Genomic DNA, 15,442 nt, shown 5'->3' with positions numbered 1-15,442 from the left:
AAATATACGACGGGCTTAAGATGGTACATCACTTTTTCCGACTATATCTGCACTCATAATGAATTAAATAAATTGACGTGGTTTTCAAAATAAAATTGTGGCATAAACTGTAAGATTATAATTGATATGATATGATAGAAGTAGAATAACGAATGGAATTGGATCAGTGGTTCTGTTTCAGCTCCTTTTCGGTTCTCATTTATCAAACAATGTACTCAGATTTCTCGGTCGAGTTCTGGCAATGGAATGGACGAAAATCATTAATTTCAATTATAATATATAAAAGCTGACAAGTAGTACATGACCGCAACACTTATAATTAGTTTGATTAGTGAGTTAAATTTTAACTGGATTTTGATTTTAAAAAAGCAAAGTCAATTGTATTATAATAGAGCATTATAAATGTTTATATACAAGGTTCATTATTTTAATTTTGAATGAGTTATTTTGTTTTGTTATAAGTAGAGTTAAAGTAAAGTTAAAATTAGGCCCCGTTTGGATTGCAAGAAATTTGATTTTAACTTTAACTCAATACACTACACAACAAAAATACACATTTCCCAAGTCAAATTTATAATTACATCTCATTTGTCCTTTTCCACAATCAAAATCAAAGTAACTTTTAACTCTGAATCCAAGCGGCCCCAAATCTGACTTACGAACCAAACGCATTATTAAAATAGACGGAAAAGTTATTGCGCTGCGCATTGATATCAACTAATTCGGACAATAACACGTTGCTATTTATTCATGGCTAAAATCCACCAACATTAATTAAACTTTAGCGCACAACCGGTCGGAGAGAAAACGGAATACATAAATTTAATAAAAATATAAATATAATAATTTTAAATTAATATTTGTTATTATTTTTTAAAAAATTTACTAAATTTGTCCTTCGATAAAAACTAAGCTTCAGCTCACTGTTGCCTGCGAAACCTTTCTTCTCCCTGCCTGCCGCCAAACCGCGGCGATATCTCCAAACAAAGCCTCCGCCATTTCTAACAACAAAGCTCTTCACTTTCCTCTTCGTTGCCTCCGAAGAACCTCTTCTTCCTCCCTCCCAACAACCCTCAGCAGATCGCATTCCCCGAAGCTCCTCCCGGCAATGTCGCAGGTAGTCGCCACCAGATCGGTCCACGCCTCGCTGCTCAGCCCCAGCTCCGGATCCCTGCATGAGCGGGCCGATAAGCTCAGGCCCCCGAGCTTCGCTGCCAGGGTGCTCCCCCGCGACGAGAGGTGGACCGAGGGAGCCGCTTTCCGGGCCTCCCGGATCACCGCGAGGAGGACCCTGCAAGCCGAACCGAAGATTGTCCCGGTCTCGCCCGAGGATGTTCCCGAGGTTCGTGGTGATATCGAGAGTTCTTCTCGTAGATATCTGTTGCTGCATTTTGACTTTTCTGATCGTTTCACATGGAAATGTGCTTACTACTGTCAAATTCATGATGAGGGTGCCCAGTAAAAAGAAAAAAGAAAAAAAAAGAGGATCTTTTTATGGGCTTTCAATGAAGCTTACCACTACGTGTTCTAAGGTTCGAGAGAGAGGAGGAGCTGGGGTGATATATACTACAACTCTGGCAATGAAGTTTGCTACTTTATTATAATTTCGAAATCGTAGCGGAGAATCTGTAACAAAAGCCTCGTTATATGGTCTCGTCTTGATATGTGTTTGCAGTTGATTGTTTAGCTTGAGTAAGCTTAAGGCGTCGCTTTCGCCATATAGCGTGTTCGGTTCCTGAAAACTGCTCTTTTGAGTTTTATAGGATCTGATAGAGTGTTCAACCATAGATATGATGATTCAATCAGGATACTTTAACATAAGAACCTATTACGGTTACGTATTTCAGGAGTTGCTTAAAGGTTTTCTGCAGTGTTTGCTTAAGAGGTGGGAGATATTTATATGCAGGGAATGCAGCAGCTCGGTGATGCATCGGTGGCTATGTGGTCCAAGCCAACAGTTGGACGCAAGACTAAGATTGTCTGCACGATTGGTCCTTCCACTAACACAAAGGAAATGATATGGAAGCTAGCCGAAGCCGGCATGAACGTCGCTCGGATGAATATGTCTCATGGAGACCATTCTTCTCACCAGAAAGTCATTGATTTGGTCAAAGAATACAATGCTCAATCCAAGGACAATGTGATTGCAATTATGCTCGATACAAAGGTGAGCCATACATTTTCAATTTTCTGATAGAACAAGGTAGTTTGAAAAGATTCAATCTTGTAGATTTACTCTATATATAATTGATCTTTTAAAAGGCTACTAACAATGATGCGTTGCCAAATTGATGTATGTCATTGACAATTGATGATAAGATCGCCGAGGAAACATTATACCCACAGTATCGGGAAGTTCCTTGGGCCTTTATTCCGTGGAACTATTTAAATGTGGTATTAATACTTTCATTCATAGGATTTCTTGGTGACCATAGGTAAATCACAAGTAATGAATCTGCTTTGAGTGGAGGAACTAAATTGTTCTGAACGCAGTTTATATTATATCAAGTTAACGTGAAAATCTTTACTTAGCAATCTCACCAATCAACATCTCTGTTTTATTAATTCAGGGTCCTGAGGTTAGGAGTGGAGACTTGCCACAACCAATTACATTGGTCCCTGGACAGGAATTCACTTTCACAATTCGAAGAGGGGTGGGGACAGCAGATTGCGTCAGTGTCAACTACGATGACTTTGTTAATGATGTAGAAGTGGGTGACATGCTTCTTGTTGATGGTACTCTACAGATTCAGCTTTTGCATTCAATTTGTCTTTTACTTCTCCTTGTCAAATGATTAAATAGTTCCATCGGTTTCTAATATTCATGCCTGCTTTGTAATCTACAGATTCAGCTTTTGCATTCAATTTATCTTTTACTTTTCCTTGTCAACTGATTAAATAGTTCCATCAGTTTTTAATGTTCATGCCTTCTTTTTCCTTTAATGCTCTAAAATTCTTTATTGCTGCTTAAAGAGATATCTAGAGGATTATCCTTTCATCTTCACTGCTTCACATGGACTTCCTTAGTTATTACTACAACAGTTTGTCCATCTTAAAGGAGAACGTTTTGTGCCTGAATCCTTGACAAAAGGAGATTCACGTCTCTGTCTCTCTCTCATTAAGAATGGGTCTTTACATGTATGAGTGATGTGTATTCTTACGCATGATCATGGTGTAGGTGGTATGATGTCGTTTGTGGTGAGGTCAAAGACTGAAGATTCAGTAAAATGTGAAGTTGTTGATGGAGGAGAGCTCAAGTCTAGGAGACATTTGAATGTAAGAGGAAAAAGTGCTACTCTACCTTCAATTACAGGTGGGAATTTGAGTCCCGGTTTATATGCTCCATATGCTGCATAAAATAGACCATTCATTTCTTGGATGGATATTATTACTTAGCAAATATGGTTTGTGTTGTTCCTTGCAGAGAAGGACTGGGATGACATCAAATTTGGAGTGGAGAACAAAGTTGATTTTTACGCTGTTTCCTTTGTTAAAGATGCTCAAGTAGTTCACGAGTTGAAGAATTATCTGCAAAGTAACTTTAAACATTTCTGTTGTATTGAGAAGCAAGAACGCATCCGCTCCAAACCTTTTTCGTTCTGACCTGTTACCTTTCATTCGCAGGCTGTGGTGCAGATATACATGTTATCGTAAAGATTGAAAGTGCTGACTCCATACCAAATTTGCACTCAATTATCACAGCATCTGATGGGGTGAGAGCCTCAACGTTGGACAGTATCATGTTTATACTCAAATTTATGTTTCCTTACCCAGAAGATGACGCATATTTTTGTAACAGGCAATGGTTGCCAGAGGAGATCTTGGTGCTGAGCTTCCCATTGAAGAGGTTCCCCTTCTGCAGGTACTTTAGCTGTTCCTAGGAAAGCTGAAAGAATGTCATGTTATGATGACTTTGTTTTATACGTTAAATTGCATTTTTGCACTAAGATCACTTCTTGTTTCAAATGTAGGAAGAGATAATCAGGACATGCCGTAGCATGGGCAAAGCTGTTATTGTGGCAACAAACATGTTGGAGAGCATGATTGTCCATCCTACTCCAACCAGAGCGGAAGTATCAGACATCGCTATAGCTGTACGAGAGGGTGCTGATGCTGTTATGCTTTCTGGAGAAACTGCTCATGGGAAGTAGGTCACTGCCTCTGACACAGTTTTTGTTTTATCACATAGATTTGATTGGAATATTGAGATATATATCATATGTAGAATGTACACCTGTGTCTTTTGGACCCTGTCCTTGGTTCAGTAATCTGGAAAGGGATCACATAGAACAATGAATAGAAAATTGGGATGTTTCAAGCGCTTTGCCTAAGAGTGCTTATCACTGGCAAATTTATGTTTTTAAATAAACAGAGGCACGTTCTATCAGCTAAGAGCAGAAATAGTTTAGTCCCATATTCTCTGATGATCTAATGTAAGAAACTTTTGTTTGCATGCAGGTTTCCCTTGAAAGCTGTGAAAGTTATGCACACTGTTTCACTGCGAACTGAAGCAACCATAGCTCCCGGAGAAATGCCATCTAACCTTGGTCAAGCATTTAAGGTCACTTCCCACATTATTACTTATGAAATGTGACTTGTGTTTGTAACCTGTGATTTCCGCTGGAATGAATTCCAACTACAGCAATAAAGTTGGTCGTTGTTTGCAGAACCATATGAGTGAGATGTTCGCATATCATGCCACCATGATGTCCAATACTCTTGGGATCTCAACGGTTGTCTTCACCAGAACCGGTTTCATGGGTATCCTGCTGAGCCATTATCGCCCTTCTGGAACCATATTTGCCTTCACAAATGAGTAAGCAACGTTTTGTACATTATTCTATCAAGGACCAAAAACCATTGCTTGGTCTGTCGATTTAAGTAGTTAAATTGTCACGGAGAAGCAAGTTATGGTCCTGTTCTTGATTCTTGTGCAGGAAGAGAATACAGCAGAGACTGGCCTTGTACCAGGGAGTGTGTCCCATATATATGGAGTTCTCTGATGATGCTGAAGAAACGTTTGTCAGGGCACTGACCTTGCTTCAGGTACTTAATTTAAATTGCTAGCTGCAAGCACATTTATTTCATCAACAGAAGTTAGGACAAATTTGTCGATTCCATCTTTGAAAACCCAAAGGAGATCTCCCTTCCTTGTCACGAGCATGTGCTGTCTGGAATCTCAACATCCATCAGTTCCTTCTTGGTCATTGTCCTTTTCCGGTTTTATATTTGCCGATTGGTTATCGATTCATTGCAGAATCAAGGAATGGTGAAGGAAGGCGAAGAGGTTGCACTGGTGCAGAGTGGGAGACAGCCCATTTGGCGTTTCCAGTCCACTCACAACATTCAGGTGCGCAATGTGTAGATTTCAGACGAGAGAACCACGGTCTGCACTCCTCATTTCCATTGATGCAATATTCGTAAACGAATCAGCTGTCTGTCTTCTTTTGCTTTGGCAAGATTTTTTTTTTTACGCTTAGCTTCCTTGCTGATGAAGACTTTCTAGTCTCCCTCTCTAATAGCAGTTTGCTTAGTTGTTTGTTTGCATCTTTTATGGTGATTTATTCGCACAGCGGACACTAGGGATCTTGTTAAAGCATATTGTCTACAAGCAGGAACTTCAGTAATCGACAGATTATCATGTTCTTTTTCTCTCTGCTTCAATCATTGTCCAACTTGTTAACCTCTCGATGAGAATGTGATTAGTATGAGGTGCTTACGGACCATGCCATTATTGTGCCTGACCAGAGGTGCTTGGATTGGATAGACCGGAAATTTTGTTTGCTGTTTTGTCTATCGTGGATCTTGGAACTCCTTATCTGTATATCGATTTAAGATTTCTCGAGTCACGAGTTAAAAGCCTGTCTAAAAAACTTGAAGCTTCGCCTAACATCTGCCTACTAAGATGTATCAAATTGACAGCCTTACAACATTGAATGAACGCCACTCCCATAGCAATATATATGTGGACTGTGAACTTTTCAACTTCGTTAAGATAAGAAATGACTTTATTGTATCGGACACAGTACAGTACCGCGACGAATCTTCTGATGATCAATCCAAGGCATGTACGAAGTTGCCCCCGGTTCCTCTAATCTACGCACCTAACATGGGACCTGGTCTAGATATTCCCGAGTGTCTGACCGACCTGGTCTGCGTACACGAGTTGGTATGGAGTTCTTCCCCCCCCTCCGTGGATTCTAGTAAAAATGCAAATGAAGCTACGCAATCTCAAGTCCTTCTGATACTGATTTTGCGATTCCTTTCCTCGGATTAGTTCAGATCGCGTCCGTATTATCTACGTGAAATGGTCAGAAAAAATTTGAAATACTAATGCAGATTTTTGTGGCCACTCACTTAGTAGAAAATATCACTATCCTTCTCCATCCCATTCAGTACCATTTGTCTTCTCCTCAGTCAACTTTTGTCTCTTTAAACGACTAGACTTCGAATCGAGGCGTCGATCTTGACCAAACGGCGAAGAACCAACGGTATTATTTTCGGTACGAACCAACAGTATGATTTTTCCCTCCTATATATTGCTCCGGAAGTCTGAGATCAGTATGAACCAGCAGAATGAAAATGGCATACAATTCCGATTTTCGGTTCTCATTTCTCTTCGATTCCATCGTAGTCCTTGCCCTGATCGGGACTGCTCGAGGCGGTGGCATTGCCACCTACTGGGGCCAGAATGGCAACGAGGGAACTCTCACCGCAACCTGCGCAACTGGAAAGTATGCCTATGTAAACATTGCGTTCCTCAACCAGTTTGGGAACGGCCGGGCTCCGGGTCTCAACCTGGCCGGCCACTGCAACCCGTCGGCCGGAGGCTGCAAGGGCGTGAGCACTGGCATAAGGAACTGCCAGAGGCAGGGCATCAAGGTGTTCCTGTCCATCGGCGGCGGAGTCGGGAGTTACTCCCTGGCTTCCAGTGCTGACGCCAGGAGCGTGGCGGACTATCTCTGGAACAACTTCCTGGGGGGCCAGCCCTCGTCGCGCCCGCTTGGAGATGCAGTGCTCGACGGTATTGATTTCGACATAGAGCTCGGGTCCACGCAGTTCTACGACGACCTGGCACGGTTCCTGTCTGCGTACAGCAGCCGGGGCAGGAAGGTGTACTTGACGGCGGCTCCCCAGTGTCCGTTCCCGGACAAGCACCTGGGAGCCGCTCTTAACACGGGACTCTTCGACTACGTCTGGGTTCAATTCTACAACAACAATCCCTGCCAGTACAGTCAGGGCAATACCAACAACCTCATCAGCTCATGGAACAGGTGGACGACCATAAACGCAGGGAAAATATTTATGGGCCTGCCGGCAGCTCCGGGGGCAGCCGGGAGTGGATACATCCCACCGAATGTGCTCATAAATCAGGTACTTCCGGTTATCAAGAGATCCGGCAAGTACGGAGGCGTAATGCTCTGGTCGAAATACTTCGATGATCAAAATGGATATAGTAATGCAATCAGGAGCAGCGTATGAGTGTAATCGTTCTCTATGCCAAGTACCATTTCTGTGTAAGGTCCAAACACTATGTGTGGAATAAGAATCTATGAAAAACCTTATAGGTTTTTTCGATGAAAACAGAAATATTATCTAGCGGAACGCGGAAAAGCCCGTTTCTTTCCAGTACAATTCTCAGCAATGATTATTTCGACTTGGTCTGTAAGAACTGAATCAGACTCATACTGCATTTATGTCGAACTGCATCGACTTTAAGCTCTTCAACATAGAAGATGAAATACAAATTTTACTCTGGAAGGACCTTTGCCTGTTCATCATTCAAGGGCCCCATTAATAATTGATATGGAGCAAAACTGACTTAATATAACACTACACAGAACTATTGATTAAGGTTTCTGGTTCTCCTAAATCTCGCCGCAGCAACCTAACGGACTCGTTACAGCTACTATACAAGTACCCCAAAACGAGATACAAGAGCCCGAGGGACAAAATAAATCCAAGAATTAATGCTCTGCTGAGTGAGAGTGCGACCAGTACTCCTTCACTAGTTGACCGAACAATGAGTTCTCGTTCTTCATCAACTTCATCGGCTCATCGTACTCCACGAGTTTACCTGATAAAAATTTATCGACCAAAGAAAATGAGAATAGAGAACTGGACTTGGTTTTTCTTGAAAAAATGAAAAGTATCAATAGATGAATCAGTCTTACGACCTACCGTCACTGATAGCAAGGACCATGGTGCAGTCCATCACAGTAGGGATTCTGTGGGCTACTGTTATCACCGTACAGTCTGCAAATTCTGTCCTGATGGTCTTCTGTAAGATCAAGTCAGTTGCATTGTCGATGGACGCAGTAGCTTCATCAAGCACGAGGACCCGACTCCGCCTTAGGAGTGCCCTGCCCAGACAAAATAGTTGCCTCTGCCCCATGCTCCAGTTTGATCCATCTTCCACGACTGTATACGATCGATTTTATAAGGCGTCAGTAAATATTCCAATTGGAAAGGCAACATTGAAAAGGGAAAAGAAATGTTTACAGGAATAACTCACCCATGGAGTCGAGCCCCTTGAGCTTCTCCTGAACGGCCTCCCGGAGTTGGCACTTCCCAAGAACCTGTTACATGCAACGTTCGAAAAATCAATAACCCCGTAATTGATAAAGGAATTTAACAGGAACAGACTTCAAGAATGGCTGTTCTAAGAATCCATTTTCTCTATATTTGAAAAGACAAATAGTTCTGATATAAATGTAGATCCGTGATAACCGAGTTTATCTTTTAACATGGTCACATCTTAAAAGAGAACAAATCACTCGAGCAAATAACAAAGAGATCCGTGCTGTTTACCTCCCATATTTCATCGTCACTGTGCTGGGACAGCGGATCCAAGTTGTACCTTACAGTCCCGTTAAAAAGAGTGGGGTCCTGAGGAATGATCCCAAACCGTGACCTCAGATCGTGGAGCCCAATCTTGCAGATATCTACACCATCCACTATTATTTTCCCTCCTGCAGGCTCCACAAGGCGGAAAAGAGCCCCGATGAGTGTAGACTTCCCGCTTCCGGTTCGACCCACAATTCCAATCTTATGCCCTCCTAGGAACGTGCAGCTGATCCCTTGAAGAACAAGTGGTGTATCGGGTCTATACCTTATCTGCAAGTCCTGGATCTCGACTTTTCCAACAGCAGGCCAGTCGGACGGTGGTCGGTTCTCCTCTATCACAAGAGGGGCCTCACTTGGTATATGCATATACTGATTAAGCCTCTCCACGGATATGATGTAATTGGCGAGAGTGCATTGGTTTTGAATCGACATGACAAGTGACATGTTCAACGAAAGTCCATAAGACAATGCCATTCCGATGAAACCTACAGTAAATTACAAGACCATAAGTATATTCACGAACATATACCTTGCTGTCACATTTTGTTATGGGTGAACAGGTCCTCATGTACTTACCAGAGCTGAAAGTTCCAGGAGGGAGCAAAACCATGGAGAGGGCCGCGGAGGCAAGAACCATAGCACTGAGAAATTCTAGCCGTTGAATCAACCACTCGTTGGCAGCAAAGCTGTGGAAGAACGGACTAGCATTTCTGTCAATGAGCTCGAGGTTCTTCGCGAAGAAGCGATCCTCCTCTTCGAAGGCTCGTATCGTCATGGCTCCAGCCACAGATTCTGCCAGATGGTTTGCTACAAACGACTTGGTTGTGCCATTTATGCGCATGAACTCCTTTGCCGATGAAAAATAGTATTTCTGCAAGTCCAAGAGTCCATTAAATTCACAACCTTAATCTGAAATTTCTGTACTCGTCATTAACACTGTGAAATGTACCTAAAATGAAGTTGTTATCTCACCTGCAAGCGAATCGCGAAATAAACCATTGGGATGGATACAAAGAGGACTTGCCATGTGATGACAGCGAGTACTAAGAGATTCGAATAAGTGTTTGTCGTCGCCCCAACGGCGAAAATCAAAGCAAATGGGACATCGAGATCGACGATACTAAGATCAGAGGCGACCTAACACAAGAGAAAGGGAATGAAATAACTGTATTTAGTAACTCCTTACTTCCTATTTATATATTCTCGAAGTTAATAGAATTTGAGATTTATATCATACCCGACTGAGGATTCTCCCAAGAGGTGTGGAGTCATAAAAGGACATCGGGGCACGGAAAAGGGAGTCAAGTAGCTGAGAGAACAGCGATCTTGATGACTGAAGCCCAAGAATGACCGTTGACAAGGACCGGCACATCAGGAACAGAGTTGATGTGACACCAATCGAGAGGTAAACCACAATCAATTTCAATGTGCTGACTTGAGGGTTCTCGACATTTGCAGCCATCCACGAGTTCTGTAGTATCTGGCCAATAACGAACATGAGGTGACCGAGGCTTGCTGTGGTGAAGAAAAGGTAGCCTTTGTTTTGATTGAGGTACTGAAGGTAAGGCTTAAAGCCGGTGTCCCCTGTCTCTCGTTCTTCTTGCTTGATTAACTGGCCATCGCCTTTTGATGGTTTCTTCGGTTGCTGTTTCTCGGTAAAGGACTTCTTGATCTCTTTGGTCGGTTTTTCTTGCTTTGCAGAAGAAGTGACCTCGGCTAGTCTTTCAGATCCCGCAGTCTCCTCGTGGGCATGCACAAGTTCCTGAAACTCCGTGCTCGAGGCAAGGAGATGATCAAAAGGGGCCGCTTGCAAGATTTTCCCATCCGACATCAGCTGTAAATAATAGAACTTTCACGACATTAATATTTCACATTATCAACCGAAATGGGAGCGGTTAAACAAACAACAAATGGCATCTCTGTGGAAAATATATGAAACAATGTTTGCGAACAATTCGACGGTTTATAAGCAAATGTTTAATCATCAGATAGAAGAAACAACACGGTCATTACCAGGACAGAATCGAAAGTTGGCAGGAAGTCGACTTGATGAGTCACCAGAAAGACTGTCTTATCTGAGAGTGCTCCCATGACATAATCCTGCAAAAATTTGATATTGATTTAGCTTTTCATTGCTAGGGAATAGAAATCATATTATCATATAAAAAAAGTTGAAAATGGAGAAATATCTCGATGAGAAACGGAATATATAATTATGTTTGTGACATTACCTTAAAAAGGCTTGATGCTGTATGTGCATCAACTGCACTGAATGGATCATCCAGGAGATATATATCGGCATCTTGATAAAGAGCACGGGCAAGCTGAATCCTCTGCTTCTGCCCGCCGCTGAGATTCACCCCTCTTTCTCCTATTTCAGTGTGATCTCCATAAGGAAGCAAATCGAGGTCTTTTACCAGGGAGCAGCTCTCAAGAGTATGTCGGTATCTCTGACTGTCCATTGGAGACCCGAACAGGATGTTCTCCTGTATTGATCCCGTTTGGATCCACGCAGTTTGAGAAACATAAGCAATCCTCCCATGCACCTCAATCTGTAAATGGTGAACACAAGCAAAGCAGATTGTTAAATGATAAAAGCCGATATGATAAAACTCTGAAAACTTTTCTTTTTCCAGGATAATATATGCCAAACAAATCGACCGAACCATGGTTAGACTTACAGTTCCTCGGGTATTGGGGACCTCCCCGAGAATAGCAGCTAAAAGGGTTGATTTCCCTGACCCAACTTCTCCGCAGATGGCAACCTTCTCCCCAGGCCTAACCTTCAAACTGATATTCCTAATCGTTGGAATCTGAGAATTCTCTTCCCATGAGAAGTTTGCGGACTCGATTGAGACAATGTGAGCCCCGGGCTTGAGGCTGCTTTTTCTCCGGACTTTCCCACTCTGGAGCTCGGGAGCCTCGAGGAACTTCACAATTCGGGTGAATGCAACGTTCGCCTGAATAACAATCCCGATCACATCAGGTATGGACCTTATCGGGTCCTGAACGAGCCTAAGAGTGGCCACGAAAGTGAACACGTTGCTTGCATGGAGAGGGATTTTAAGGAAGTAGCAAGCCCCGAAGGTTGCTGCTGAGACCAAAACTGGCGAGGACCAGAAGAGGAAACTATTATATGCCTTCCTCAGCTGAACTGCTGACAACCATTTCTCCTCGATCTTCCTCAAGTTCTCAATCATGCTCTTAAAATGAATCTCCCATGCGTACAACTTCAGAACCTTCATGTTCACAAGGGCCTCAGAGCTCGCCTTGAGCCGCTCGTCCTGAGCCACCATGAGCTTTGACTGGAACTTGTGCTGCAACTTCGCAAGAGGGGTGTTGCAGAGAACTGTCAGAATGATCACCAACAAGGATGCGATTGTAGCAGGCCCCACAGCTCGGAAGAGGATCATGAGGGCTATGCATAGCTGAAGGCTCGTAGTCCACGTCTGGTGGAACCAGAAAGGGAACTCTCCGATCCTATAAGCATCAACTGTCACATAATTCATTATCTCGCTGCCCGAGTGGACCAAGCGAGCGGAGTTAGAAAGCCTCAGCTGCTTCTTGTATATTGCTGCTGAGAGCAAAGACCGAACTTTGATGCCGATGAGTCTGCTCCTGAAGTACCATTGCCTTTGGGACAAAGACTCCAAGCTCTTTGAGAAGAAGAGAGAGATCGCCAATAGGTAGCCCTCATATGGAAACCATTCTTTGCCCTCGGCCACCTCAATGAAGGCATTAAGGAGCAATGGACCGGCAGAAATTGTGAGGATCTTCAATAGAGCAAAGAAGCCCGAGATGAGAATGTCTCTCCAGTTACACAGCATGATGGTCCATAAAACCGAGGGCTTCTCGTTCTTCTGCTTGTTGCATTCCTCAAGGAAAGACTGGTAGCACGATTCCGCTCGATCCACTTCACGTAGTTTGGGTATATCTTCATCCTCGAGAGTCTTCTGTCGACCCCTTCTCATCAGCCCATTTAGCCACCAAAACGTCATTCTGCTGAAGAGTCCCGCCCTCGCAAATGTGGTAACTTCACCAGTCTTATCTGTTTCCTCGATGACGCCGGCCTCTCCATTCAATGGAGCATAGAGGTCACTTTCGTTCGCATTGACAATGGCCCCCTTGTAAGCACTTAACAATAACAGGAATGCTCCAGGGAAGGAAAGAATGTCCAGAACTATTTTCACTGAAAGGTTTTTGGTCAAGACAGCAGCCGAGAGGGATAAGAAACAGAGGATCGAGGCGAATAAGAAGGCTAGAATTGCCATTAGCCTCAACGGCGTTCTCGAAAACCGATTTCTACGGAGACTCACCACTAAGCTAACTAGCAACCACACAATCCCCTGAAGCAGAACAACCAGCCACCGGTCGAGGGGTAAGGCCGTTCGGGTCTTTCTTAACTTCTCCTCTAAGACCCAAGTGCCGAAGCACAAGTAAGTTAATCCTAGAAAGCCATTGAAAACTGCAGAAGCTATTTGAAGCCGCGAGAATCCTCGGTACCGGGACGAAGCATGAACATACTTCGAGGACGATGACTTTGTAATGATAGCAAGCAGGAAAACAACTGAAATGAGAATGTTGAAGCAGAAGACCAGCGCGTTATTAGCGCAAGAAGAAGGAACAATGATGGACATGAAGTCGGGATAGCAAGCTCCTCCGTCGGGGTCCCGACATTCCGACTCCCCGCAGAAGACATTCCATATACCACCCATCGTCTTATCCCTTTGCCCGTCTCCGCCTTCAGGCTCTGCGACATGTAACGTTTAGCGCCATCAGCGAAACTATCCTTCAACAGGAAACGAAAAATCGAAACACGAACTCTTGCAGATACATATATGCGCACAAACAAAACAGAGAATACTGAGTGTAAAACGACTACCGAAAAACAAAAACTTCCTCTTCATCATAAGAACCCGGCAACAAATGAATCTCGCATGATGTTAACCGGACACAGAAAAAAAAGAACCAAGCTCCATTGTAACAACAAAACAATGAAAAAGGTTGCAACTTAAACAGTCGAAGGTACAATAATTAAAGGTACGCAGGACCCAATCGATAGTTCAAAGACAGCAAAAGTCACATGGTGTAATCGACTGCATTAATGTCAGACCTCAAAATGGACCAAAGGCGAGACCTTTCTTCACCGCCCGACCAGAAAAAGCTTCGTCCTTTGCACCCGCAGGGGATCCCCTTTTTATTCACGAGGGCCTCACAGAATCTCAAGAACGAAGCAATCTGCATCTGACCCACAATTTTTTTTTTTTCCTTTTTAGTGCTGACAAATATTTTATCCAGATGAGGAATGGGGCATGGCTTAGCTACGCGAGAAGAATCTGTCTGGAAACACAGCGGAAAGCATGCTATTTGTTGTTGTTGTTGTTTTTTTTTTTTTAAGGGGAGGTGGATCACCGCAGGTTATATGTTCTTTTTTTGAAAAAAAAACAAGACCCGAAAGTAAACTGACCAGTAACCAGCAATCCCACAGCACCCGAGATCAACGGGAATAAGAAACTCGCGATTCAATCGAAAAAGGAAAACAGCCCCCTTTTTTTTCTTTTTTCCAGTCGGGGATTAAACAAATTATTCGATTTCCGTTTTCCTAAAAAGCACGAGAAGGTTCGAGCTTTTCCGTTCCCACTGATCTCGCGGGCGTGGGCAGATCATGCAGAGCGTGAGAAACTGAAAAACAGAGAGTCGGGATTTTATTTGAAGAGGAAGGAGAGTGGGGGAGAGAGAGAATATAAAGGGAGGAGAGCTGGCGTCATGGCTCACGTCTCGCGGTGTCGGGAGGGGGACGTGTGGTGGGTTTTTGTTCTGTACTTGACAAGACGGGTGGCTGTCGTCGTTGTCGTCTTCTTCTTTATCACTTCTCCCGTTCTGCTCTGTTCTTTCCTCGTCCAAAGATCCCTTTTTTGATGGCTTCCATCATGATGATTGATAAAATGTCTTCCCCATATGACCAGTTGGCACTCACGTTTAATACAGATATCGGTAATTAACTCGACATCGTTGGATCAATATTTAATCGTGGACCTTATGCTCATTTGTAGGCATAAATTGTCAAGAAATATTCGGCTCGGCGATCGGAGAATTACGAGCTGTACCGATAATTAATCCATAGAATTTATCTTTGAATATGATTTTGCATAAGCAAGTTTTTCAACGTGCACTGTGGCACCCGAAAGTTCAAAGAATTGATTAATCTAGTTATAATCTGACACTTTAAAAGACGTCGAATCACTTGAACTAATTCTCATTGATTGGGTCTATGGTTTTTTTACTATAGTAATTACACCAAATCAGTGTACCCGAACTAGCCCCTTTATACTGCCTATAATTTTCGAATATCATCATAATGAGTTTTGTTATGTATACGGAATATGCATTAGTTTGATCATATAGTTAATACCGCGAGAAGAGTATTAAGATAAATTAATTGAATGGTGAGTAGATTACCTACGATTCTCTTTTACTTATTCATCTTTCATTTATATATATATATATATATATTGTTTTTTTTTTTTTTGTTTTTTTATCTATTCTCCTCGGGTATTTAGAATTTATTGGCAAATTGGCAACGACGCAGACAAGG

General features: G+C 42.9%; 3 protein-coding genes across 3 annotated transcripts; 2 read left to right on the top strand and 1 right to left on the bottom strand.

Annotated features, from left to right (window-relative positions):
* Positions 1 to 923: 923 nt before the first annotated feature.
* On the top strand, positions 924 to 5,664 carry LOC116203961 (plastidial pyruvate kinase 2). Its single transcript, XM_031535958.1, has 12 exons — positions 924 to 1,342; positions 1,907 to 2,167; positions 2,571 to 2,736; positions 3,179 to 3,313; positions 3,425 to 3,535; positions 3,625 to 3,713; positions 3,800 to 3,862; positions 3,972 to 4,147; positions 4,459 to 4,561; positions 4,668 to 4,816; positions 4,938 to 5,046; positions 5,258 to 5,664. The coding sequence occupies exons 1-12, from the start codon at positions 1,109 to 1,111 to the stop codon at positions 5,363 to 5,365; spliced, it is 1,704 nt and encodes a 567-aa protein (XP_031391818.1). The 5' UTR covers positions 924 to 1,108; the 3' UTR covers positions 5,366 to 5,664.
* An 883-nt stretch (positions 5,665 to 6,547) lies between these two features.
* LOC116203963 (hevamine-A-like) lies at positions 6,548 to 7,632 on the top strand. The gene has a single exon (XM_031535959.1). The coding sequence runs from the start codon at positions 6,577 to 6,579 to the stop codon at positions 7,480 to 7,482; it is 906 nt and encodes a 301-aa protein (XP_031391819.1). The 5' UTR covers positions 6,548 to 6,576; the 3' UTR covers positions 7,483 to 7,632.
* Positions 7,633 to 7,730: 98 nt separating this feature from the next.
* Positions 7,731 to 13,928, bottom strand: LOC116203958 (ABC transporter C family member 10). Its single transcript, XM_031535952.1, has 11 exons — positions 13,730 to 13,928; positions 11,529 to 13,597; positions 11,079 to 11,399; positions 10,861 to 10,947; positions 10,085 to 10,681; positions 9,820 to 9,984; positions 9,424 to 9,718; positions 8,812 to 9,332; positions 8,516 to 8,579; positions 8,182 to 8,421; positions 7,731 to 8,077 (listed from the first exon to the last, which is right to left on the bottom strand). Exons 1-11 carry the CDS (start codon positions 13,755 to 13,757, stop codon positions 7,968 to 7,970), a joined length of 4,497 nt encoding a protein of 1,498 aa, XP_031391812.1. The 5' UTR covers positions 13,758 to 13,928; the 3' UTR covers positions 7,731 to 7,967.
* Between the last annotated feature and the right edge of the window lie 1,514 nt (positions 13,929 to 15,442).

This window comes from Punica granatum, chromosome 4 (assembly GCF_007655135.1).
Source record: "Punica granatum isolate Tunisia-2019 chromosome 4, ASM765513v2, whole genome shotgun sequence".
In the NCBI taxonomy this organism is placed as follows: domain Eukaryota; kingdom Viridiplantae; phylum Streptophyta; class Magnoliopsida; order Myrtales; family Lythraceae; genus Punica; species Punica granatum.
The sequence above is the reverse complement of the archived record's forward strand: the minus strand, read 5'-3'. Positions and strand labels throughout refer to the sequence as shown.

Bases quoted from the DNA above. Each gene is read 5' to 3' on its own strand.
- LOC116203961 (XM_031535958.1), top strand. From the start codon at position 1,109: ATGTCGCAGGTAGTCGCCACCAGATCGGTCCACGCCTCGCTGCTCAGC. The intron at 1,343-1,906 runs GTTCGTGGTGAT...ATTTATATGCAG, and splicing joins CGCCCGAGGATGTTCCCGAG to GGAATGCAGCAGCTCGGTGA. The intron at 3,863-3,971 runs GTACTTTAGCTG...TTTCAAATGTAG, and splicing joins AAGAGGTTCCCCTTCTGCAG to GAAGAGATAATCAGGACATG.
- LOC116203963 (XM_031535959.1), top strand. From the start codon at position 6,577: ATGAAAATGGCATACAATTCCGATTTTCGGTTCTCATTTCTCTTCGAT.
- LOC116203958 (XM_031535952.1), bottom strand. From the start codon at position 13,757: ATGATGAAGAGGAAGTTTTTGTTTTTCG. The intron at 9,985-10,084 runs GTATGATATAAA...CTCTTGTGTTAG, and splicing joins TTGGGAGAATCCTCAGTCGG to GTCGCCTCTGATCTTAGTAT. The intron at 9,333-9,423 runs GTAAGTACATGA...AATTTACTGTAG, and splicing joins TCCTGGAACTTTCAGCTCTG to GTTTCATCGGAATGGCATTG.